Here is a 25,291-nt window from a genome sequence, read left to right as displayed (position 1 = left end):
TCTCTGAGTTCGCTCAATATCCTGGGATGGATCCCATCCAGATCGTTTTGTCAACCTTCAATTTTTCAAGTTGTTCATAAACTTTCTTCTGTGAACAACACGGTATCTACTCCATTCTCGTGTGTAACTGTCAGACAATCTCAGTCCTTCTCCAGGATCTTCTTCCGTGAACACAGAAGTATTTAACATGCTTGCTTTTTCCTATATCGATACATATCACCTTTAGTCTTGCAATTCCATTTTTCTTCTTTTTCCTTTCACTAATATATCTGAAAAAAATAATTTTGTCTCCCTTTTTTACATTCCTAGCCATTTGCTCTTCTGCTTGCACTTTCGCCAGATGTCTGTCTCTTGGCTTCTTTCAGTTTCATCTGGTAGTCCTCTCTGTACTCCTCTTCTTGAGTATTTTTATATTTCATGAACGCCAGCTCTTTTGCTTTTATTTTTTTCACAACAAGTTTAGAGAACCATTTCGGTTTCCTTTTTCTCGTTTTTATTTATTTTCCTCACATAAAGGTCAGTAGCCATTTTTATTGCTCCTTTCAGCTTAGAGCACTGTTTTTCCACTTCCCTTATGTCGTCCCATCCTAACATTTCTTTCTTCAGGTACACTCCCATTTTACTAAAGTTTGTACATTTGAAATCTAGGACTTTGAGTTTTGTGTGGCCGCCCTCCACTTTAGCTGTTAGATCAAACCAAACCATTTGATGATTGCTATTTCCCAGGTGGGCACCCACTTGAACATTAGAGATACTCTCCCCATTTGTGAGGACCAGATCTAGTATTGCTTTTTCCCTTGTGGGTTCCATTACCATTTGTCTGAGCAGAGCCTCTTGAAAGGCATCCACAATCTCCCTACTTCTTTCTGATTCCGCAGACGGAACATTCCAGTCTGCATCCAGCAGACAAGTCACCCAACAGCAGCACTTCCCCTTTCTTTCCAAACTTTTGGATATCCACAATCGGATCTTTTATCAATTTGCTGCAATTGAGTTGGAGGTCTGTAGACTACACCCACAAAAATAGAAGTTTCATCTTGTCTTTTCAAAGTGATCCATATCACTTCTTCCTCTCCTCGGATCCCGTGCATTTCAGTCGCTTGGATATCGATCTTTACATAGAGAACTACTCCTCCACTTCTTTGACCATCTCTGTCCTTCCTGAAAAGATTATATCCCGGTATGTTTGCATCCCATCCATGGGAGTCACTGAACCATGTCTCTGTGATAGCAACAATAGTGTTTAATAGGCTTTCAAATATAAAAGGGACAATAAATTTGCTGGAGGAAAGTGCTTGCTAGGACTTCTCCTTACCTGGAATACACAAAGCAGCATGAACTACTGACATTTACACTCTTGTCAATAGACATTTGCCTCTATTTTGATGTTGTATTAAATATAACTAAATGACACACATAACTAATGCAGGTATAATTGTCCATTGAATGTTTGATGAACACATGAACAAATAAAAAACAATGGTAGTAATTAAATAATTCTTTAACAAATCAGGAGAAACCTTTTTTGTTAATACTTTATTAGTATAATAAATTTTATCAGCTTTTCTGTTGCCCCCCTTCAAAAAAAACTCTCAGATAAAATTATGATTTCTTCAGTCTAATATAAATAACAATGACACTTGTAGTTTGTATTTTTGTTAAAGAAACCTAAAGTGAGGGAAAATAAGAGCATAGACAAAACAACTGGGCAAATATTTGACACTCACTGTACAATGATATGCACAATTCATTTTTGACAGATATATTCACTGAATGTGCTCTTCATATATTCCCTTGTTATATGCAAACCATGCTCAGATGAACATAGCTCAAATAACAAGAGGTGGTTTTTTTAAAAAAACACAAAACAAAAAAAAACAAGGAGTGACAAAAGACTTTTAAAACAAGTCCTTAAATTAACAGATACAGCAACAACAGAATGTAAGTTGTTGGAAGAACACAATAGATCATCCTATTAAAAAATTTTTTATCTTACAATTTTTCAAATATATAAGCATTTAAGTGAAATTATTGCACAAAATTAAAATTTAGATTTTTAGAATGTCTATTTTTTACTTTTCTTTTAAATTTGGTACATATTCTTTTAGCATTTAAAATTAACTATTGAACTGTAGCAAACACCAGTAGCACAACGCTTGAGAGGTCAACTGAAATATTTATTTTTTATTAAAATTAAGGCTAAAACAAGTGCATTTGTTGGATAATGGCACAATCATTTTCAGCAAACATTCAAAATACCCCAAATGGCTGGAGTTACTCCAAATAATTTGTTCGGTGTCATACAGTCAATTTTATTTTTTGGGGGGGAGCTGTGCCACTGGGCAGGGGACAGACAAATGCACTGACAGAACTGATCATTTAACTAGTCAGCACATTAAAAAATTATTTTCCCTCACCTCAGAAAGTATCTTTTCACTCAAGCAAACAATTTATCTTGGATGGCCTTGTTCAAAGATAAAAAATTTAAAAGCCACATCAAGAATTAAATATTTGACAATGTCTTCTTACATAATATGTGATTAGTGCATTCATTCAAAAGATAAGAAATATGGTTTTATTTAACTTAAGAAGAATGTGCCTGTTTTTAAATTCTTGAGGAGATAAAGTAATTTAAAGAGTATCTCTACAAGGTTAGCTTATTCATGGTTCTCCTTAAAATGTAATAAGCCTGGTTTAAATAAAATCTTCTCTAGGTTGCACAAACTTAAATGTTGTCTTTCTGATTTCACAGTATAGTATAAACTGATGTGACTTAAAAATGATAAGATATTAAATTTGAAGTGACAACTGTTTGATACTTGTGTTCGATCTGTCAGAGTTCACAAATCATTTCATTTAAATGTACTGTACTTTAACTTCTGCATTTTTCCCCAAATAAGAGGAAACCCAAACACAAATTTTACTCAGCCTTATATTTCTCTTCATAAAGAAAAAGACAGCTGGGGATGTGAACATCAAACCTTCCCAGTCTTCTGTTAGTAACACCGGGAGCCGTTCTCTGACCTCTTTTGAACTAGCAGTTCCATGGATTCTCTGCCAACTGCTGTTCCAAATGTGTAAGGCAGTTCACTTAGTATACAAAATTCATATCACCCCCTCAAACTTACATTGCACAATATCCCAGTGCCAGCACATACTGGCCAAATCTTCTGTTACCTTAGTTGTGCTTAATTTTGCCCTCTGTTTCATTGCTGACAATGAAAACATGGATGGTCTTCTGATGTTTCAGCCAGAAACTGAAGGAATTGATATTATATTTTCATAATTCTTATAAGCTGGGCCAGCTTCTTCTGAGTCTTGCATGATGCACCAGATCATTTATGATATACAAACCCATCTTGATAGTGGTTGTATTATGAGAATGAGAAGTGCTACAGATCTTATAGATGTGTTAATTTCACATGTGATACTAAAAGACTGGTGCATAAACTGCATGTGTATTTGAAGTCTCAGAGGAACTGCCGAAGCCACTACATGGTAGTTCTTTACAAAAACTACAAATGTTTGTAGAGTGCAGCTGTCAAATCTGGAATGTCACCTTTTCTGCAAAGAAGGTGTTTGAGAAGATTGCAGTCTTTCTTTGTATTTCTTCATTCGCTCTGATCTAGAGTGCAATTTATTGAAAAGCTCATGAAATTTGTACTGTGGAAATAAGGTTTCCAGGAAGCCCTCTAAAAAAACATACACTAGTCTCTTATTTAATTGATTGTGCTGAAACATTTCAAAGACCCGGAGAATGCCTTTTCGTGTTGTTTCAGCTCCAATGATATGCTTCAGTTCATCTGTAGAAACAAGAAAAATTGTACATAATATGAATTCAAACAGTTCTAAATAAAAAAAATCATGTTTGCTTAATTTCTATATAAATACACAAAAGTAAGACCTGTCCTTTACAAGAGGAGTAGAAGGAAAAGCAAACCTGTTTCCTGTTGCAGCCATGAAAGGAAAGCAATGCTGCTCACCTGTCACAGGTATTTCTATAGACAGCAGGATTGATCAGGTATACAAGTGGGTGATGCCATGTGATGGAGAAGGGGCATAATTGCTCTCCCAAGGATCAGAACCTAGAGTTCTTAGCATTTGTGGCCTTTCCCATTTACACTAGTTTCCTCAGCTCCTCAATTAGTTCCAAATCTTAAGGAAATACACAGTTCTTAAGGAAGTCAAAGAGATTATGTGCTTGATCTATTCTAGTGTCTGTGGAAAACACCTACTACAGGTGAGCAAAACTGCTTCTTCCATTGACAAACAGGATTGAGGTAGGCCTACAAGTGGGCAAATCCCAAGCGTAAGGCTATTAAAATTCTGTACTTTTCAAATTTCAAGAGCAGCCTGTACTGACAATACACAGCAGTTGAAAGCTTAAAGGGTCAGCTTGGCCAAAAGCATTGTCTACTACTATAGCCTGGTCCAGGAAGAAATGCAAAGTTTGGAGTGAAGAAAATGTTGCTGCTTTGCAGTAGCCCTAAATCGATGAGACTTCATGCTGGAGCTGAAAGGTGTACCTGCCTGTTTGCAACATAACTGGATGCAAGAAGCTAGCCAATTTACTAATTTTCTTTTTGTGATTGGTGTTTAGGTCAAAAGGTGTTTAGGTCTAAAGAGACACATAACTGTGTAGATTTTCTGATCAATTTGGTTCTTTTAAAGTAGTATGCTAAAGCATGCTCATAGTTCAGAATGTGACTTCTTTTGTGGCCTTTTATGTTTGGGTTTGTAAAAAGTGTAGAAAGCACAGTTACTTACCGTAACAGGTGTTATCCAGGGACAGCAGGCAGATATTCTTGACTGATGGGTGACGGCACCGACGGAGCCCCGGTACCGACAATTTTAGAGTGATTGCACTCTAAGAACTTGGAAAGTTCTAGTAGGCCGCACCGCGCACGCGCGAGTGCCTTCCCGCCCGACAGAGGCGCGCGGTCCCCAGTTAGGATAAGCCAGCTAAGAAGCCAACCCGGGGAGGAGGGTGGGACGCAAGAATATCAGCCTGCTGTCCCTGGATAACACCTGTTACGGTAAGTAACTGTGCTTTATCCCAGGACAAGCAGGCAGCATATTCTTGACTGATGGGTGACCTCCAAGCTAACAAAAAGAGGGATGGAGGGAAGGTTGGCCATTAGGAAAACAAATTTTGCAAAACAGATTGGCCGAAGTGTCCATCCCGTCTGGAGAAAGCATCCAGACAATAGTGAGATGTAAAAGTATGAACTGAGGACCAAGTAGCAGCCTTGCAGATTTCCTCAATAGGAGTGGAACGGAGGAAAGCTACAGATGCTGCCATAGCTCGAACTCTATGGGCCGTGACAGAACCTTCCAGTGTCAGTCCGGTCTGAGCATAACAGAATGAAATGCACGCTGCCAGCCAATTAGACAATGTACGTTTAGAAACAGGACGTCCCAATTTATTCGGATCAAAGGAGAGAAATAGTTGGGAAGCTGATCTGTGGGGCTTAGTACGCTCTAAATAGTAAGCTAGAGCCCTCTTACAGTCCAAAGTATGTAGAGCCTGTTCTCCAGAATGAGAGTGAGGTTTCGGAAAGAAGACAGGCAGAACAATGGATTGGTTGAGATGGAATTCAGAGACAACCTTAGGGAGAAACTTTGGATGTGTACGCAGAACCACCTTGTCATGATGAAAGACTGTAAACGGTGGATCAGCAACTAGTGCATGTAGCTCACTGACCCTCCTGGCAGAGGTAAGAGCAATAAGAAAAAGTACCTTCCAAGTAAGAAACTTGAAAGGAGCGGTAGCCAAAGGTTCAAATGGAGGCTTCATTAAGGCGGAAAGAACCACATTGAGATCCCAGACCACAGGAGGGGCTTTGAGAGGTGGTTTCATATTGAAAAGACCCCGCATGAATCTGGACACCAAGGGATGAGCCGAGAGAATTTTTCCATGGACTGGCTCATGAAAAGCAGCAATAGCACTGATGGAAGTAGACTTGAGGCCAGAGTCAGACAAAGAAAGAAGATAATCTAACAAGGTCTCCACTGCAAGGGAAGTGGGATCATGATGATGAAGAAGACACCAGGAAGAAAACCGTGTCCACTTCTGATGGTAACATTGCAGAGTGGCCGGTTTCCTGGAGACATCCAGAATGGAACGAACGGGCTGAGACAAAAGAGTATCATGAGAAGTCAGCCCGAGAGAAACCAAGCTGTCAGGTGCAGAGACGGAAGGTTGGGATGCAGAAGGGTCTCCTGATGTTGCGTAAGCAGAGAAGGAAACAGTGGAAGAAGAAAAGGCTCCCTGGAACTGAGTTGAAGTAGAAGGGAGAACCAATGTTGCCTGGGCCACCGTGGAGCAATCAGAATCATGGTGGCTCGTTCCCTCTTGAGCTTGAACAAGGTTCTTAACATGAGAGGCAGAGGAGGGAAAGCGTACAGGAACAGATTGGACCAATCGAGGAGAAATGCATCCGCTGCCAGATGGTGAGGAGAGTAGAGTCTGGAGCAGAAGAGGGGCAGCTGGTGATTGTGAGGAGCTGCAAAGAGGTCTATCTGAGGAGTGCCCCATTGAGCGAAGATGGACTGTAGAGTTAAAGGATCGAGTGTCCACTCGTGAGGCTGGAGAATTCTGCTGAGCTTGTCCACTAAGGAATTCTGTTCTCCTTGAATGTAGATAGCTTTCAGAAATAGTTGGTGATTTGTTGCCCAAGCCCAAATCTTCTGGGCTTCCTGGCACAAGAGGTGAGAGCCTGTCCCCCCCTGCTTGTTGATGTAGTACATTGCAACTTGATTGTCTGTGCACAGCAGGAGGACTTGAGGAAAGAGAAGATGTTGGAAGGCCTTGAGGGCATAAAACATCGCTCTGAGTTCCAGGAAATTGATGTGATGTTTCATTTCCTGGGCTGTCCAAAGTCCTTGAGTTTGGAATTCGTTCAAATGAGCTCCCCAGGCATAAGGGGAGGCGTCGGTGGTGATGTCAAGTTGATGAGGAGGTAGATGAAACAGAAGACCTCTGGAGAGATTTGAGGATATCAACCACCATTGTAGAGACTGACGAAGAGATGATGTCACAGATATGTGTCGTGAGCAAGGATCCGTCGCTTGGGACCACTGGGTAGCTAGGGTCCATTGAGGAGTGCGCAGGTGAAGACGTGCGAAGGGTGTGACATGGACTGTGGAGGCCATGTGACCCAAGAGTATCATCATTTGCTTGGCAGAGATGGAACGTTGTGGAAGTACCTGCTGACATAGAGATTGAAGAGTTTGAAGATGGTTGGACGGCAGGAATGCTCTCATGAGGACTGTGTCCAGCACCGCTCCAATGAATTGAAGTCTCTGAGAGGGGATGAGATGAGATTTGGGTAGATTGATCTCAAACCCCAGAAGTTGTAGAAACAGGATGGTTTGGTTGGTGGCCAGGAGTACTGTTTGAGATGAATTGGCCTTGATTAACCAATCGTCCAGATAAGGAAACACCTGAAGGTGGTGGGAACGTAGAAAGGCAGCCACCACAATCAGACATTTGGTGAACACTCTCAGAGAGTAGGCAAGACCGAAGGGCAGCACCTTGTATTGGTACTGACAATGATTGATCATGAAGCGGAGGTACTGTCTGGAGGCCAGATTGACGGGTACATGAGTGTATGCCTCTTTGAGATCGAGGGAGCATAGCCAGTCGTCTTGATGGAGAAGAGGATAAAGAGTTGCCAGAGAAAGCATCTTGAATTTCTCTTTGACCAAGCATTTGTTGAGATCGCGAAGATCTAGGATGGGTCTGTGATCCCCTGTTTTTTTTTGGGGACCAGAAAATAACGGGAGTAGAATCCCTGCCCCTTCTGATCTAGAGGAACTTCCTCTATGGCGTTCAGGAGGAGGAGGGATTGAACCTCCTGAAGAAGGAGAGAAGACTGAGAGGTGTTCAAAGCAGACTCTCTTGGCAGACTTTGTGCAGGACGTGTCTGAAAGTTGAGAGAGTAGCTGTGGCGGATGATGTTGAGGACCCACTGATCCGATGTGATGTTCTCCCAACGGCTGATGTAACACGAAAGACGTCCTCCTATGGGTCGAGGGAGAAGAGCAGATGGTTGAATACTGGCTCTGCTTTGGAGAACCACGTCAAAAGGGTTGGGTAGACTTTTGTGGTGGAGGAGGTTTCACCTGTTGCTGCTGGGCTGGCCTAGGTGGTTGTCGCTGTTGCTGGCGCTGATGTCTAGGCTGTTGAGTAGCTGGAGGCAAGGGACGGGCAGCATAGCGGCGCTGGTAGGCGGATTGTTGGCGAAAAGGCCGAGCAGGTGGAGTCTTTTTCTTAGTCTTCAGGAGAGTGTCCCACCGAGTCTCATGGGCAGACAGCTTTTGTGTAGTGGAATCCATGGACTCTCCGAAGAGCTCATCACCTAAGCAGGGAGCATTCGCTAGGCGGTCTTGATGATTTACATCGAGCTCTGAGACTCTGAGCCATGCCAACTGACGCATGGCAACAGACATAGCCGTGGCCCTAGAAGTCAATTCAAAAGTGTCATAAATTGACCGAACTAGGAACTTACGTAATTGGAGAAGAGAGGAAGAGCAGGCATGAAAAGCAGATTTCTTGCGGTCAGGGAGGTACTTTTCAAAAGCAGCCATGTGTTGAATGAGGTGCTTTAAATAAAATGAAAAATGAACAGCATAGTTTCCTGACCTATTGGCTAACATGGCATTTTGATATAAACGTTTGCCAAATTTGTCTATTGACTTTCCTTCTCTGCCAGGAGGGACTGAGGCATACACACTAGCTCCCGCTGATTTCTTTAGTGTGGATTCCACCAAAAGAGACTCATGCGGGAGCTAAGGTTTGTCAAAACCAGGAATGGGTATAACCCTGTATAAGGAGTCCAGTTTACGAGGAGCTCCTGGTACAGTCAGGGGAGTCTCTAAATTTTTATAAAACGTCTCTCGTAAGATGTCATGGAGAGGAAGTTTGAGAAATTCCCTTGGAGGCTGGTCAAAGTCCAGAGCATCAAGGAATGCCTTGGATTTCTTAGACTCAGCCTCCAAGGGAATAGAAAGAGATTTACACATCTCTTTTAAGAAAGAGGTAAAGGATGTGGAATCTTGTTTAGAAGAGGGATCTGCAATAAAGTGATCCTCTTCGTTAGAGGAACACTCGCCCTCAGACAGAAAAGGGTCTTCAGAGTCGCCCCACAAATCAGGATCCCTAATATGAGAGCCATGGTCTCGAGATTCCGGAGTGGAGGGTTCCAGGTGTCGGGTTTTGCGCGCCGACTTACCCGACCTCATAGATACGGTACCGGGAGATGTGACATGCTGCATCGGCATCGAAGTCTGCACCGCCTGGTGCTGAGCTTTCAGTTCCGGAGCTAAAATTGGCATCGAAGTCGATGAAGCAGTGTGGACCGGTACCGACAAAGTGGATGCCGATAAAAGAGGGCGCTTCACTGTCGGTACCGGTGGCTCAGACTGGACCGGGACTGGAAGGTTCAGTGTCAACAGTGCAGGAAGGAGGAGTTGTAACTGCTTCTTAAGTTGCACTTGCAGGACAGCAGCAATCCGCTCGTCCAGCAAAGGCACTGGTACCGCCTTTTTCTTCTGCGGTACCTGTGGTGCCGCTCTACGCTCCGAGGATGAGGAACCCGATGTCGAGGGGCTCACCTCGATAGGAGCGGAGCGCTTCCGTGGGCGCCTCGAGGCCGGCAGGATTGGACTCGCTGCTTCTGAGACCGGAGGACGCTCCAACGGGGAAGGCTTCTTAGCCGGCTTACCTGCAGGGTGCGACGCTGGCGCGGTATCGATGAAATAGGTGCCGACTGAGATGGGGCCGATGCCGGTGCCGGTGCTGCGGAATCAGACATCTCGGCGCCAAATAATAACCGCTGTTGGATTTGGCGGTTTTTAAGAGTTCTCTTTTTTAAAGTCGCACAGCGGGTGCAGGTAGACGCTCGATGGTCAGGACCAAGACACTGCAGACACCAGTTGTGCGGGTCTGTGAGTGAAATTGGTCGAGCGCACCGCTGGCACTTCTTAAACCCGGGTTGAGGGGGCATGAAGGTAAAAACGGCTTCTGCCAAATCGAAGGCCGAGGCCTCGATGGTGGCAACAGGCCCCGCCGGGGCGAAAAAAGTTTACGCGAGCGGGAAGGCGAAAAGAACAAAAGTTTTCAACAGCCGTTGAAACATGCGTCTTCTTAGCTCCATGGAAACTAAGAAACTGGGGACCGCGCGCCTCTGTCGGGCGGGAAGGCACTCGCGCGTGCACGGTGCGGCCTACTAGAACTTTCCAAGTTCTTAGAGTGCAATCACTCTAAAATTGTCCGTACCGGGGCTCCGTCGGTGCCGTCACCCATCAGTCAAGAATATGCTGCCTGCTTGTCCTGGGATAACAACTATTTCTTTACTGATGTGGAAAGGTAACACCTTCAGCAAGAACTTAGGGTTGGGTCACAGAACCACTTTGCTATGATGAAACTGAGTGTAGTGTGTATAGACTACCAATACCCTTCTAGGCTCTAGCCAAGGATTCTATAATGAGATAGAGCACTACAATGTGGTGAACTCCAAAGAGGACTACCATAGCTGAAAATGCTGCTTTATTAATGAACCTACCGCAAGGTCTCAAGGAAAGCGGGGCTTCTGTGGTTAAGGTTTGATGTAGAAAAATATCTTCATAAAATGCAATATATGCTTGTAGAAATCTGGAAGATATTCTATTGGGGTATGACAGGCCCAGAAAATGCTGATGTTCTCTTTTATGAAGGATATTTGAAGGCTTAAAAAGCTACCCATTCTAGTGGAAAGCTCTAATAAACAGATGGGTCTTCAACAGTGTTTGAAATGTTCATATTAAGTTTTCACTTAGTGCATCTAACTCAATAGACAATCTCATAGCCGACTGAGATTGCAAACATCAGCAAAGTTTGAACCAAATGCCAAGGAGCTTCACCATAATCCATTTGATGAATAACTGACAAGATCTTATATTCAATTCGATAAAAGACTGGCAACCAATATAGTTGCTTCAGCAAAGGTGAAATATATTTGAAACACGAAGCCCCTGTGCCCCTGTAATAATTCTAGCTGCTGGTGTAGTGGGGGTGAGCGACACCTGGGGCAATGGCGCCCCTCTCCTGCCCTCCCCCCCTCTGCTGTGCACATGTGCTCCTTCCCCGTACCTTTTTATCTTCCTGCTCGCGTCGGCTTTGGCGCTCTTTCTGACGTCATTTCCTCCTGTGATGTGAGAGAGCACCGAAGCAGACATGAGCAGAAAGTTCTTGGCTGCTCGTGCTGAAGTTAAAAAGGTATTTGTGGGGAGGGAAGGGGCACACACACGGCAGGGAGAGGAGTGGGTAGGGGAGTGGAAAGCAAGAGGGGTGCCAACACCCTAAGGAAGACTGTACCCAGGGCAGACTGCCCCCTAACTCCCCCCTTATTATGACACTGCCCTCAGTTGAAAAAAGTTTCCTTAATAACCTGTAATATACTGTGTGAGACCTAGGATTGTCATGTTTTCTTGTTGTGTTTCAGAATTCTTCTCAGGAGTTCCTTCAAAGTTGCATGCAAGGCTTTGAGTATCTCTTGTTTGGTCTTTACGTGTTCATCAACCTTTCTTATCTGTTGCTGTAACGGGTTGTCTATTTCAATTTCGATCACACAAATCAGCTGTTACCAGTTCACAATCTTTACATTTTTAGCCCTGTGAGGCACATAACTCACATCAACACAGTTATCATCATAAACAACTTGCATGTGGTAGTGAATTTCACTTAGGACTCCTTCAACAGTTAAATTCTATAATGGCATGTTGCTTAAATCACACCAACTGCTCGCTGCATGCTTCCATTTCACATGCAATAGCAAAACAACCTGTTCACAGACAGTTCTCACCAACTGAGATGAAGGGATTTCAAATAACAATGAATTATGGAGGTTGAAGCATTACTTTTCATTTAACTTTCATACAAATGACACAAGTACTACAAAATAGTCTATAATTGTCTCACTGTTTTAATCCTCGGGGAGAATGTTAGGCCTTGCGGGAATAAACACCTATTCCAAATGCTGTAAATCAGGGCTGCCCAAGTCCGGTCCTCGAGATTTACTGTCAGGCCAGGTTTTCAGGATATGCACAATGAACATGCATGAGAGAGATTTGCCTGAACTGCCTTCTTGGTATGCAAATCTCTCTCATGCATGTTCATTGTGCATATCCTGAAAACCTGGCCTGCCAGTAGATCTCGAGGACCGGACTTGGGCAGCCCTGCTGTAAATAAATGGACATCAGTAAGAGCTCTCGGAATATAACCGTAGGATTTATGAGCTCAGGTAGCAATTCATAGGTTACCAGCACCAGACATAAGTCTAAATGAGCGCTGTCTACATTTATATTCTGAGAGCTCATACTGATGTCCATTTATTTACAGCATTTGGAATAGATTTTTATTCCTGCAAGGCCTAACACTCTCCCTGAGGATTAAAACAGTGAGCCAATTACAGACTATTTTATACATTGGACTTATTGGCAACTGCTGAGTCCGTAGGGTTATATATTTGTTGTGCTGATACAAGTACTACAAGACAGTAGTGTCTGGCCTTTGCTGGAATCTGAAGGGCTCTTGCAGTATGAGAGACTGGAAGATATACACACAGGAAGGACCAGGTCTATAGAATTGAGAATACCTCTGAGGGCAAGGCATCCTTGGGATAGAAGGATAGAAGTCTGGTATTTTCACCAGTGGTGAAAAGGTCAATCTGAAGTCCCAATGCTGAAAATTGGAGATGAAAAGCAATGCTCAGAGACCACTTGTGGGGCTCAAGGATTCTGATGAGCTTGTTAGATATCTGGGCTTACGTTTCCCAGATGTAAGCCATTTGAATGTGTATATGGTTGACTATAGCAGAGTCCCAAATTTCTGTTCCTTGCCCCTCGAAGAGTGAAAAATCACTAATATGCCCTCAGGTCCCACACATGAAAAAGGATACACCCTAGATATACTTGTGTCCACCCCCACCAATCTCACTACTGACATCAAATGGACCCCAATCTCTTGGACTGACTACTACCTCCTGAACTTCTGCCTAAACCTCACAACTGAGAACCAGAACAACAAAGCCATCAAGGAAATTAGTGCGAGGGAGGACAAGACCAAATCTCTTCTAGAACACAGTAGCAAAATCCCTAACCTCCCCTTCAAACTACACTACATCAATGTTAGCAAGTTGGAATCAAACAATAACCAACACAATCCCCCTCGCAAAGTAAAACAAAATCAAACTTCCCCCTGGTTCACCGAATCTTTGAGGACAGACAAGCAACTATGCAGGTGACTGGAAAGGAAATGGTGAAAGAGTGGAGCACAAGAACACAGAACCCACTGGTGTGAAGCAATAAACAAATACAAATTCAACATGCCTTCATTCAGTGCATGGCATCGTTATCAATGAGGACAACGATAAATCCTTCCTTTCCCTTAGGAGGGGACTGGAGGAAGACTGAACATGGTAGCCGCTATCAATGCTTGATGTCAAAGAAGTAGAGGCCTAGACACTGGTGATGTTAATGCATCACTAGTATCTGATGCAGCTCCTGGCACCATTCAGACGTCAACTGAACAGTTTTCTCAACATCAAAAAACCCATTTGCATTGCTTCTTTCAACTTCTGATAACTCTTCTTGACATCTGTGAACAAAGTTTATATGAAGAGATATCATGATTGGGCTCCAGATACCGCAGTCACCAACCGGGTGTCAGTGAGAGACAAGGGAACATAAAATAAAGCTGAAAGAAGGAAAAAGCAAAAGTAAAAAAATATTAATTCACAGAAAGGGTGGTAGATGTTTTAAATGCCCTCCCTATAGAGGTGGTAGGGGCAGAAATGGAATTTATAAAGGGATAGGATAAACTCAGAGGATCTCTATCTAGCAAGATGATGGAATGAAAGATAGTACACTAAACAGAATGCTGTATTTCTCTCCTTATGGATATTTTGATTTGGAGTTTTCATTATCCAGGTTTATATAGAAAACATTTGAGAGAGCCTTGAAATAAAAATATAGTATAATTTATGCTTCATCTCTGGTCTCAAAAAGCAACAGCATTCTATCAGTCATTCTGTCTCACAAAAATACCACAATACATGTTTAAGAGAGAAATTTTTAAACATTTACCCTGGCAAATTGATTGTCTAAGAATTGTTTACCCTTTTTCCAAATTAAAGCATATATGGCAATTGACATTGTTTTAACCAATAGGAAGAGAGAGCTTGGAACTAGGAGGCAACAATGCACCAAGTTTTGTATTTTTAGAAGGGAAAAATTATCAGCAGAAAAGGTAGTTGCAAATTCTGTAGGGTACTTTTTTCCTTAAGCAATTTTAAAGGGAAAGTATGCTTATACTTTCCCTCAGAAAACTGGTACAAAGTTTGTAGGCTAAAGTACCTGCATACTTTTCAACTATTCACAAACATTCTGAAATTGCCCTTTAAATTACATAAAGAAATACACTCACCAGGCATTATTTCAAGCAATTTTGTTTTTGCTGCTACTCTTGTTCTCATTCTAATAGCTCTCTCTCTCCGTGGAGCAGTCTCTGCTAAAATACCATTAGGCCAAAATGCATCTCTGCAAAACAGCATTTATATGTTCATGAAGTCATGTTTAAAAGTTAAGCTTATGTATGTTCTATAAAAGCTTTCAGTAAAAGAAAAAAAAACAAATATGTATTACTGAGTCTTGGAAATGATGCTATGCTCTGAATCAGGGATCTCAAAGTCCCTCCTTGAGCACCGAAATCCAGTCGGGTTTTCAGGATTTCCCCAATGAATATGCATTGAAAGCAGTGAATGCACATAGATGTCATGCATATTCATTGGGGAAATCATAAAAACCCAACTGGATTGCGGCCCTCAAGGAGGGACTTTGAGACCCCTGCTCTGAATGAACCAAATGGGAAACAGATTTGGATTTAGCTCACAACTTTTCAGTAGTAGTTCAAGGTGAATTACATTCAGGTACTTTTCCGTCTCAGAGAACTTATAATTTAAGTATGTATCTGTGGCATTGGATGGAGGGTTAAGTGACTTGCACAAGACCACAAAAAGCATCAGCACGATTTGAACCTTGGCTTTCAAAATACTACTCTACAAATTAGATATTCCTCAGCTACTTCAAATAACTAAAACTATTTTGAACCGATATCTCAGCAACTAACAAAGTAAGTCCCATCTTATCCTGCTGTGATGTAGTGTTATTTCGGTTACTATGTTCTACATAGTAATGAGAAGGAAAGCATGCAAAACTCCCCATTACTATGTAATTTCTAAGACACAGCTTGTTGTGAACACCACAAGCCATGTTTTTGCTAGAAAAGTAACCCCAGCCATAAGCTGTGTTTATTTTACTATCTTAGGAACATCGAGCCACATAGCCATGGCCTGATGCTCCAAGGCCACATCTTAAAGGTACCACGTTGATCTAAAACCTGTTGTATTATGTATAAGGCCTCATCTTGTGGAATATTTGTGTATAGAGGAAGGGCTGTGGTTCATTAGTTGAGCTGCTGCCTCTGCACCTAGAGGTTGTGAGATCAAATCCTGGTGCTGCTCCTTGTGACACTGGGCAAGTCACTTAATCCTCCAGTGCCCACCACTCTGAATGTCAACTTTGAAATGCCAAAGCAACAAAAAGGTGGCATACATGTCATCATTCCCCTTTCCCCCTATATCTAGAGTTACTAGTACAAGATTAGACATGTCTCCGTCAAAAGCATCCAGAAGACTGATTATAAGACTAGAATCACATACATATGATCTAATTTTTGGTACAAAAGGTCTTTAAAAATCAAACAGGTACTAGAAGAGAACCAATGGCTGCAACAATAGGTCTTCCAGGTGGCTCTGTTAGCGATCTTTTAATTCACATGTGTCAAACACAAGGCCTGCGGGCTGAATCCGGCCCGCCTGGCCTTTTTATGTGGCCCGCGGCAATGCTCTCGAACTTCCCCTTCTCACAGCCCAGCGCGTCTTCCTTCCCATGCCGGTTTGATGTCGCCGTCACGCTAGAAAGTCTGCCGGCCTCGGTAGTGATTTGGTGGTGTTGTCTGTGGCTCCCCTTCCTGCTTTCCGTCTGCTGTGGTCCACCCGGGCAGAAACAGGAAGTTGCACGTCATTGGAGACAGACTGCGGCAGGTGAAAAGGAGGGGGAGCCACATACAACATTGCTAAATTGCCGAGGCCGGCAGATATTTCAGCTTGGCAGCAACATCGGACCGGCGCTGGAGGGAAAGACATGCTGGGCTGTGAGGAGAGAGAGACTGGCGCTGGAGGGAAAAATATGCTGGGCTGTGTGGAGAAAGGGATCGGCACTAGAGAGAAAGACATGCTGGGCTGTGAGGAGAGAGGGACCAGCGCTGGAGGGAAAGACATGCTGGGCTGTGAGGAGAGAGAGAGATGAAGGGAGAGAGGTTGGACCTGGGGTGGTATGGAGGAAGAGGGAAAAAGATACTTGAATGGAGAACCGTTGGGAAGAGAAAGGGAGAAATGGTGGACCTGGGGTGGGGGTGGAGGGAGGCAGGCAGACAGACAGAGGGAGAGATGGGATGGGAGCAGTTGGGAAGAAAAAGGGAGAGAAGTTGGATCTAGAGATGGAAAGGAGGGAGAAATGTTAAGCCTGGGGGTGGAAGGGAGAGAGAGATGCAGCATCTCTTTTTTCCTTCCATTTCATTGTTCAGTATCAAAAGGGGGAGGGAAGAAGAACAACAGAAAAGAGAGGGAGCAAAATGTTGGACCACGAGGAGAGAGGAGGAGAGATAGAAGGAAATAGGAGGATGGGAAAGGAGTGAGATGGGAAATGGGAGAGCTACAGAATAAGAGAAGATGGACAATTGCTAGGTAGCTGAAAATTTAAAAAGATGGAGAAGAATGAGAAAGAGGATGAGATTTGATTGGACAGAGGCAGAAAAGAAAAAAGGAGAAAAGTTGAAAGGGAAAATCAATATGTTGGAGACAGGGTCTAGAGCAAGAGAGAAGAGGAGAAAAAAAATTGACAACAGACACTGGAAAGAGAATTGGAAGATAGATAAAATCAGAAAGAGAAACTGGGACTAAAAGCAAAATGACCAGACAACAAAAGGTAGAAAAAATAATTTATTTCCTATTTTGTGATTACAATATGTCAGATTTGAAGTGTGTATTCTGTCAGAGCTGGTGTTAGACAGCAAGAATGAATTGGGACCTAAAAGAGAGAGGAAAAGTCTTTTTTATTTATTTTGTATGTAGCACATAGCCAGTGTGAGATTGGAGAGGTTGCTTCCCTATACGTCTACTAAGACTAACCCCCTCCTTTGCTGGTGCATAGCGTGAGTTTTGGCGGCGGCGGTGATTGATCTGACGCTGTGCGTTAGTAAAGGAGGGGGTAAGTATCTTAATAAAAAATTTGGCCCATGACTTAGCCTGTGTTTTAGATTTCGGCCCCTTATGTGATTTGAGTTTGACACCCCTGTTTTAATGTGAGATAGGTGCCATTGATTCGTATTAGAGTTTAAGCGACTTGATAATATCACGTTTTCGTGGCAGAATACAGAAGTAGATTGCCAGGCCTTTCTTCTGCAGAATAAACATTCAATGTTTTTGCCGTTGTCACATCAAACACTGCCCATCTGCTGCCCATATTGGTGGTACATCATTAGTCTGACATCTCCTCTGAAACCTGCCCGCCTTGGGTGGCCTTGCTGGTAATGAAACTACCAACAACATAGCTTTCAGCTTCATACATGCTCGTAAACTCCAGTGGCATGATAAGCCCATGTACCATGAATGAAAGATTAGGTTCTTACCTTTGCTAATCTTCCTTGTAAATACACACTTTATTTGGGGACGACTATAAAAGCTTATAATTCCGTAGGCCTGCCAGGACTTTATAGGAAGCCTCAAATTCCAGAGACTTGAGCTCCACCCCTCTCATCTCACCACTACCCCCTGAGGACTTAGTCGTAAAGCAGCCAGGAACATCTGTGGAGGACAAATACAAAAGAGAGAGAGAGGGGTATGGGGACACTCTCCGACCAATAAATCTAATCTGCTCATATCAAGAAATATAAAACAGCTACAAGTAAACATAACTGAACCAGGTCAATAAACATTAGAAACCTGAACGACAAGAAAACACTGTCAGAAGGAGGCACCCTAACTAGGGACCCCTCCTCCAAAACTAAGTGGTAAACCCATTATGATGGCACTCCTATAAAGGCTGGTCAGAAAACAGAAATCCAGCCTGCCATTATTTGGAAAGGCAGACAATCAGCGAATTAGCAAAGAATAGGGTGGGTTCCCAGAATAAAGTGTGGATTTACAAGAAAGAAGATTAGCAAAAGTAAAAACCAAATCGTTCGTTCTTGTACAATCCCACTTTATTCCGGGGCGATTGAGACATAACAGAGCAGTCCCAGAGAATCAGGGTGGGACTGATGAGCCTGCAGCAAAAATAGAGGTACCAAAAGCAGCATCCTGCTTGGCCGCCACATCGATACAGTAAAACTTGATGAACATATGCAAAGAGGACCAGGTAGTGGCCCTGTAAATCTCGTCCAAAGAAATAGACGACAACTCTGCCCAAGAGGACAAAACACTTCTGGTAGAATGAGCCCTCACCACAAAGGTGTGTGTGTGGGGGGGGTCTTTCTGGCCGCAATGCAAGCTGCAGAAATGGCCACACAGATCCATCTGGAAATGGTGACCTTTGAAGCTGGCTTGCCCCTGTGGGCAGAACTTGTCAGAACAAGCAGATGGTAAGAGAGGCGAAACTCATTCGTAATCTCCAGGCACTGCAAAAAATAGCTTGCATGCGTCCAAGAACCGCCACAACCGGTCCTGTTCCCTGAAGTCGGAAATAGCAAAAGCAGTAAGCTGAATCTCCTGATTCATATGGAAAGTGGAAACCACTTTTGGAAGAAAAGAAGAAACAGTGTGCATCTTACCGGAATCTCACCGGAATCCGCACTATGCAGGAAGGGATCCCACCTTTGTTAATACGTGAAATGCATCTGATCTGCGCTTCCATGATAGTATTTTTGAACCATTTTCCAAAATACTTTACTCTTTTATCAATTCACCAAATCACCTAATATATTACTTCCACAGGAGATAAAGAACCAGTCTTGTAATGTACTTAATTATACATACGTCAATGCTCAGGTATCCAGGGATTTTCAGACAGCCACCCGAGTAGCATAACTCACGGTGGTAAAATCCTCATTACTCCCAGCCTAGCATTTTTGACGTTTTAACGACTTTTTTCTCTTTTTACTTATTTCTTCTATGTAGTATTCATTAAATAAATAATTTATATTGTAATTTATGTATATAAAGCCAACTTAGCTTTTATATATATGATTTCTGTCCCCTTAGCCGACACGTTTCGCTATCACTTCATCAGAACGGGAAAATCATTAACGGGGACGGTTCTGGACCAGTTGCTCCAAGAAGCCGTCATTTATGGTGTCTAGGAATTTTACCTCTCTAGCATTCTCTGATGCAGCATTTATCCAGTCAATGTTGGGGTAGTTGAAATCATACTAGATATAAATATGAAGCATAACTCAAAATCACAAAAAGAAAAAATTATGCTAGACACTTATAGAGCACCACACTGCTACATGTAAAGCCACAGAATCAAAAAAATAGACAGCACAAAAATATGGAGAAAAAGACAGCACAAAAATGTGGAGAAAAATAGACCTCAGTTACAGCTTCATGGGTCTTACATGGTTTAGCCGCTATTCTGGGGAATTGGATCAATAATCACTGTTGGTTTGCCACTTGGAAGTGAAGTGAGTCATTTTTGCCACCCTGACACAGCAGAAATGTGATACAAAGATTTCTTTGTCGGGTGAACTGAAGGATGCCTGGGAGAACTGACTGCGGTCTGACAGGCATTACTGAAACCTGAAGGCGGAGGAGAGGCGGTGCCTCGGGGGAGAAGATCAGCCGCGATTTCAGAAAGGGCTGCATCGGGACCTGCTATAGGTAAGTTGATCCACTTATTCTTTCCAATGTTGAAGGTGGAACTGTGACATTATTTTGGTTTCTTCCCATGATAGTAGGGGGTTTGGCTGAAGAATGAAAATGCTTAATGAATTATATTGAAACAATTTTGTTGCCACAAGTAATTATATACTTCAGTGGAGTTTTTGGGGGGAGATTCATGAAACTGAATTAAGCTTTCCATTTGTTCGCCACATTTTTTTCCTATTTGGCTCACATGGTTATGTGTGTGGTGTGGTGGCTTTTGAAATATATTCCTTTTTCAGTGTTCTCCCCAGAAATTTTTTCCAGACAGGTGGCATGAAAAAGTAGCCGGGTGGGGCGGGACGGGGAAATTTGGTGATGGGGAAAATTAAGGGCTCCTTTTACTAAGCTGCAATAGCGTTTTTAGCGCGTGCAGAATTTCCACTCAATGCTGGCATTAGCATCTAGCACGTGTGGCAATTCTGCGCAAGCTAAGCGCGCGGTAAAACCGCTATCGCAGCTTAGTAAAAGGAGCCCTAAATGTGTACTATTTGTATTAGTTAATTATTATTAGTCATTTTCCAATGCTCAATATGACTGCCTTTCTTAAGGTTTAGAAACATAGAAACATAGAAATAGATGGCAGATAAGGGCCACGGCCCATCTAGTCTGCCCACCCTAATGACCCTCCCCTACCTTTGCCCTGTGAATAGATCCCATGTGTCGAACCCATTTGGCCTTAAAATCAGGCACGCTGTGGCCTCAATCACCTGCAGTGGAAGACTATTCCAGCGATCAACCACCCTTTCAGTGAAAAAGAATTTCCTGGTGTCACCTCGCAGTTTCCCGCCCCTGATTTTCCACGGATGCCCTCTTGTTGCCGTGGGACCCTTGAAAAAGAAGATATCTTCCTCCGCCTCGATGCGCCCCCATGAGATACTTGAATGTCTTGATCATGTCTCCCTTCTCTCTGCGCTCCTCGAGCGAGTATACTCGTCTAGCCATTTTTCATACGGGAGATCCTTGAGTCCCGAGACCATCCGGTTGGCCATTCTCTGAACTGATTCCAGTCTCAGCACATCCTTGCAATAATGCGGCCTCCAGAATTGCTGGCTCCTAAGTCCTCAGGGGGTAGTGGTGAGATGAGAGGGGTGGAGCTCAAGTCTCTGGAATTTGAGGCTTCCTATAAAGTCCTGGCAGGCCTACGGAATTATAAGCTTTTATAGTCGTCCCCAAATAAAGTGTGTATTTACAAGGAAGATTAGCAAAGGTAAGAACCTAATCTTTCATTCATGGTACATGGGCTTATCATGCCACTGGAGTTTACGAGCATGTATGAAGCGAGTATATTTGTCTAGCCATTTTTCATATAGGAGATCCTTGAGTCCCGAGACCATCCGGTTGGCCATTCTCTGAACTGACTCCAGTCTCAGCACATCCTTGCAATAATGCGGCCTCCAGAATTGCACACAGTATTCCAGGTGGGGCCTCACCATGGATCTTTACAATGGCATAATGACTTCTGGCTTACGGCTCACGAAACCCCTGCGTATGCAACCTATGATTTGTCTTGCCTTGGATGAAGCTTGCTCCACTTGATTGGCAGCCTTCATGTCCTCACTGACGATCACCCCTAAGTCTCGTTCTGCTACCATTCTTGTTAGGATCTCGCCATTAAGGGTATAAGTCTTGCATGGATTTTGGCTGCCCAGGTGCATAACTTTGCATTTTTTGGCATTGAAGCTGAGTTGCCAGGTCCTAGACCAGCGCTCCAGTAGGAGTAGGTCGTGCATAATGTTGTCGGGCATTGAATCTTCGTCCGTTATGCATTTGCCCACTACATTACTTAGTTTGTCGTCATCGGCGAATAATGTTATTTTACCTCGAAGCCCTTCTGCCAAGTCTCTTATAAAGATGTTGAATAGGATCGGGCCCAAGACCGAGCCCTAGGGCACTCCACTGATCACCTCCGTCATTTCGGAGGGGGTGCCGTTCACCACTACCCTTTGAAGCCTACCTCCAAGCCAGTTCCCAACCCATTTCGTCAATATGTCGCCCAATCCTATAGAACTCATCTTGCTCAGCAACCTGCGGTGTGGTACGCTATCGAATGCTTTGCTAAAGTCCAGGTATACGATGTCCAGGGCTCCCCAACATCCAGCTTCCCCGTCACCCAGTCAAAGAAGCTGATCAGATTGGATTGGCATGATCTCCCCTTAGTAAATCCATGTTGATGGGGATCCCGTAGATTCTCCTCATTCAGGATCTTATCCAATTGGCGTTTGATTAGAGTTTCCATTAGTTTGCTCACTATTGATGTTAGACTCACTGGTCTGTAGTTTGCTGCCTCCATCTTTGAGCCTTTCTTGTGGAGTGGAATGACGTTAGCCATCTTCCAGTCCAACGGGATGCTGCCTGTACTAAGGGAGAGGTTGAAGAGCGTGGACAGTGGCTCCGCCAAGACATCACTCAACTCCCTGAGCACCCTGGGGTGTAGGTTGTCAGGCCCCATTGCCTTGTTAACCTTGAGCTTTGACAGCTCACCGTAGACACTGCTGGGCATAAACTCAAAGTTACTAAACGGGTCAACTGAGTCAACCCTTGTCTGTAGCTGAGGGCCGAGCCCCGGCGCTTCTCGGGTGAAGACTGAGCAGAAGTATTCATTTAACAGTTGGGCTTTTTCCGAGTCCTTTTCCACATAGTCTCCGTCTGGTTTCCTAAGACGTACTATTCCGCCTGAGTTTTTACTTCTGTCACTGATATACCTGAAGAAGGATTTATCTCCTTTCTGGATGTTCTTTGCCAGAGACTCCTCCATGTGGAATTTAGCCTACCTGACTGCTGTTTTGACGGCATTTGACTTGGTCAGGTAGTCTGTTTCCCCAATTGTTTGTAAGAGATGAATGCTTTTTTCTTCTCCTTGATGAGGTCTGAGATCTCCGCAGTGAACTACTGTGGCTTATTGTTCCTTCGCCGTTTACTTACTAATTTAACATAGTGGTTTGTCGCTTCTTGTATGGTGGCTTTCAAAGTCGACCACATTTCTTCCACGCTATCGGTTTCTGCTTGGCTTTGCAGCGCCTGGTGAACAAAGGAACCCATGCCTTGGAAGTTTGTGTCCTTGAATTTGAGGACCTTAGTCAGTGTGGCAGATTTAGTGAAACCTTTCCTAAGATTGAACCATACCATGTTGTGGTAACTGGAGGCCAATGTGTCGCCCACCGAGACCTCTGTGACACTTTCTCCATTGGTAAGTAATAGGTCCAGTATTGCCTGATCCCTTGTTGGGTCCAACACCAGTTGCCTGAGACGTGCTTCCTTCATAGAGTTTAATAGCCTCCTGCTGCTGCCGGAAGCAGAGGTAAGTGTATCCCTATCCACATCAGGCATGTTGAAGTCACCTAACAATACTGTGTCCCCACGCAAGGTGATATTCTCTATTAATTCCATATCCAGGACATCCTGTTGTCTTGGGGGTCTGTAAATTACGCCAAGATACAGGCATTTGTCCTTCCCTCTGGCCAAATTAACCCAAAGGGATTCCCCAGTGTACTGGACATCTGCGATTCTTGTGACCTTAATGTCATCTTTAGTATATAATGCTACACCTCCTCCCATTCTGCTCTCCCTGTCCCGACGAAGCAAGTTGTAACCCGGTATGACCATGTCCTACCCGTGGGAGTCTGTGAGCCAGGTCTCCCACCACATCCAGGTCGGCATTCCTTATTTCTATTTCCAATTCCAGGATCTTGTTTCCCAAACTGTGTGCGTTGACGTACATAGCCCTCCATGTTGTATTTTTGTTACGTCTCAGTGGGGATATTCCCGCTTGAGCTACTTGAACACCTTTAGCATTATTCACATTATTTGTACTCTCCCTAGACCCAGAACTAAATCGTGCACCTATCCCGTACTCCCCAGACCCCGAACTACAGTGTGTACCTATCTCAAACTTGAAAATGTGTGTACCCTGTAGGGGTATTTCCGCATGGGCTACTTGAACTCCTTTAGTACAATTTGCAATGTGTGTACCCCTGCTGGACCCAGGATTACAATGTGGACTGCCCTTAGATCCGGAGTTACAATGTGTACTCACCCCAGACCCAGAATTGCAATGTGTACTCCCCATAGACCCAGAATTACAATGTGTACTCCCCCTAGACCCAATATTACAATGTGACCCAGAATTCTGATGTGAACCTACCACCGACTCGAGACTGTGTATACTCGCCCCGACCCAGAATTTCGGTGACTACTTACTTCAGCCTCAAAATGTATTGGCAGTTTAACTCGCCAGGTATGTTGTTTGTGCCTGTACCCTCCCCTGACTTACCTAGTTTAAAGCCTTGTGAAGTAGGCGGGCTAGACGGTGTCCAAGGACATTCTTCCCTCTTCTGGTCAGGTGTAACCCGTCATGTCCCTGTAGCCCTTGCAAAGCCTCTCCATGGTGCAGGAACCCGAAATTCATCTCCTTGCACCATCCTTGCAGCCAGTCGTTTGCCCTCTGGATTTGATCCTCTCTGGCTCTGCCCTTGCCCCTCACTGGGAGGATCGAGGAGAAGACCACCTGCGCATTCATCCTCCTCAGCTTCTCACCCAGGGCCCTGAAATCTTCAGGTATGCTGTCCGGGGTGCTCCTGGCAGTGTCGTTGGTTCCGACGTGGATTAGAATCATGGGGAAGTGGTCTTGGGGTTTGATGAGTCTGTCAAGGCAAGCGGTTACATCCCGGATCCTGGCCCCTGGCAAACAGCAGACCTCTCTTGATTGTAGGTCTGATCTGCAAATTGGTCCCTCGATGCCCCTCAGCAGCGAATCCCCGATGACCACCACTCTGCGCTTCTTAGGGGTGGGCCGTTCTGTTGATTCCGGAGCTGGAACCGTCTGCTGAACAACTTCTTGTACCTCGTTCTCAGGACCTTCCTGTAGAAGCTGATATCTGTTCCTCAGGGCGATTTGTGGTGTCGATGTAGAGCTGCCCTGTATGTGAGAGAAAGAGACAGAGTTAGGTCCTCTGCGTTTTCCTGTGGAGGAAGTCACCAGCTGCCAGGAGTCAGCGTCTCCAGTCACTTCCTGCATTCAGGCTGTTGGTCTCAAGTTTGCAGGTTTGGACGCTTTGGGTGTTCCCAGGGTGGTCTTGTCAGGTTCCTGTTCAGCGATCTGAGACAGCTCCTAGATGACTCCATCGATGAAGGTCTCGTCGTCTCGGATGCTCCTTAAGCGCTGAACCTCCTCTCTCAGGCTCCTTAGCTCCAGCAAAAGGCTTTCATCCAGCTGATCCATTACTTCCGTCTGAGTTGAGACTGTAGACATCATTGAGGGGATGGCCTCG

The 25,291-nt window shown here is 44.0% G+C and overlaps 1 protein-coding gene across 3 annotated transcripts in view; it reads right to left on the bottom strand.

Annotated features, from left to right (window-relative positions):
- Positions 1 to 1,526: 1,526 nt before the first annotated feature.
- SNX13 (sorting nexin 13) overlaps positions 1,527 to 25,291 on the bottom strand; it is a 308,184-nt gene continuing 284,419 nt past the window's right edge. For all 3 annotated transcript variants that reach the window (XM_033930947.1, XM_033930946.1, XM_033930948.1), the window contains 2 exons: positions 14,468 to 14,580; positions 1,527 to 3,803 (listed from right to left, as the gene is read on the bottom strand). In XM_033930947.1, coding sequence (XP_033786838.1) covers positions 3,556 to 3,803; positions 14,468 to 14,580 — 361 coding nt within the window. In that variant the 3' untranslated portion in view covers positions 1,527 to 3,555. The remainder of the gene's footprint in view (positions 3,804 to 14,467; positions 14,581 to 25,291) is intronic.

Source organism: Geotrypetes seraphini, chromosome 2, assembly GCF_902459505.1.
Source record: "Geotrypetes seraphini chromosome 2, aGeoSer1.1, whole genome shotgun sequence".
NCBI lineage: Eukaryota > Metazoa > Chordata > Amphibia > Gymnophiona > Dermophiidae > Geotrypetes > Geotrypetes seraphini.
The sequence above is the reverse complement of the archived record's forward strand: the minus strand, read 5'-3'. Positions and strand labels throughout refer to the sequence as shown.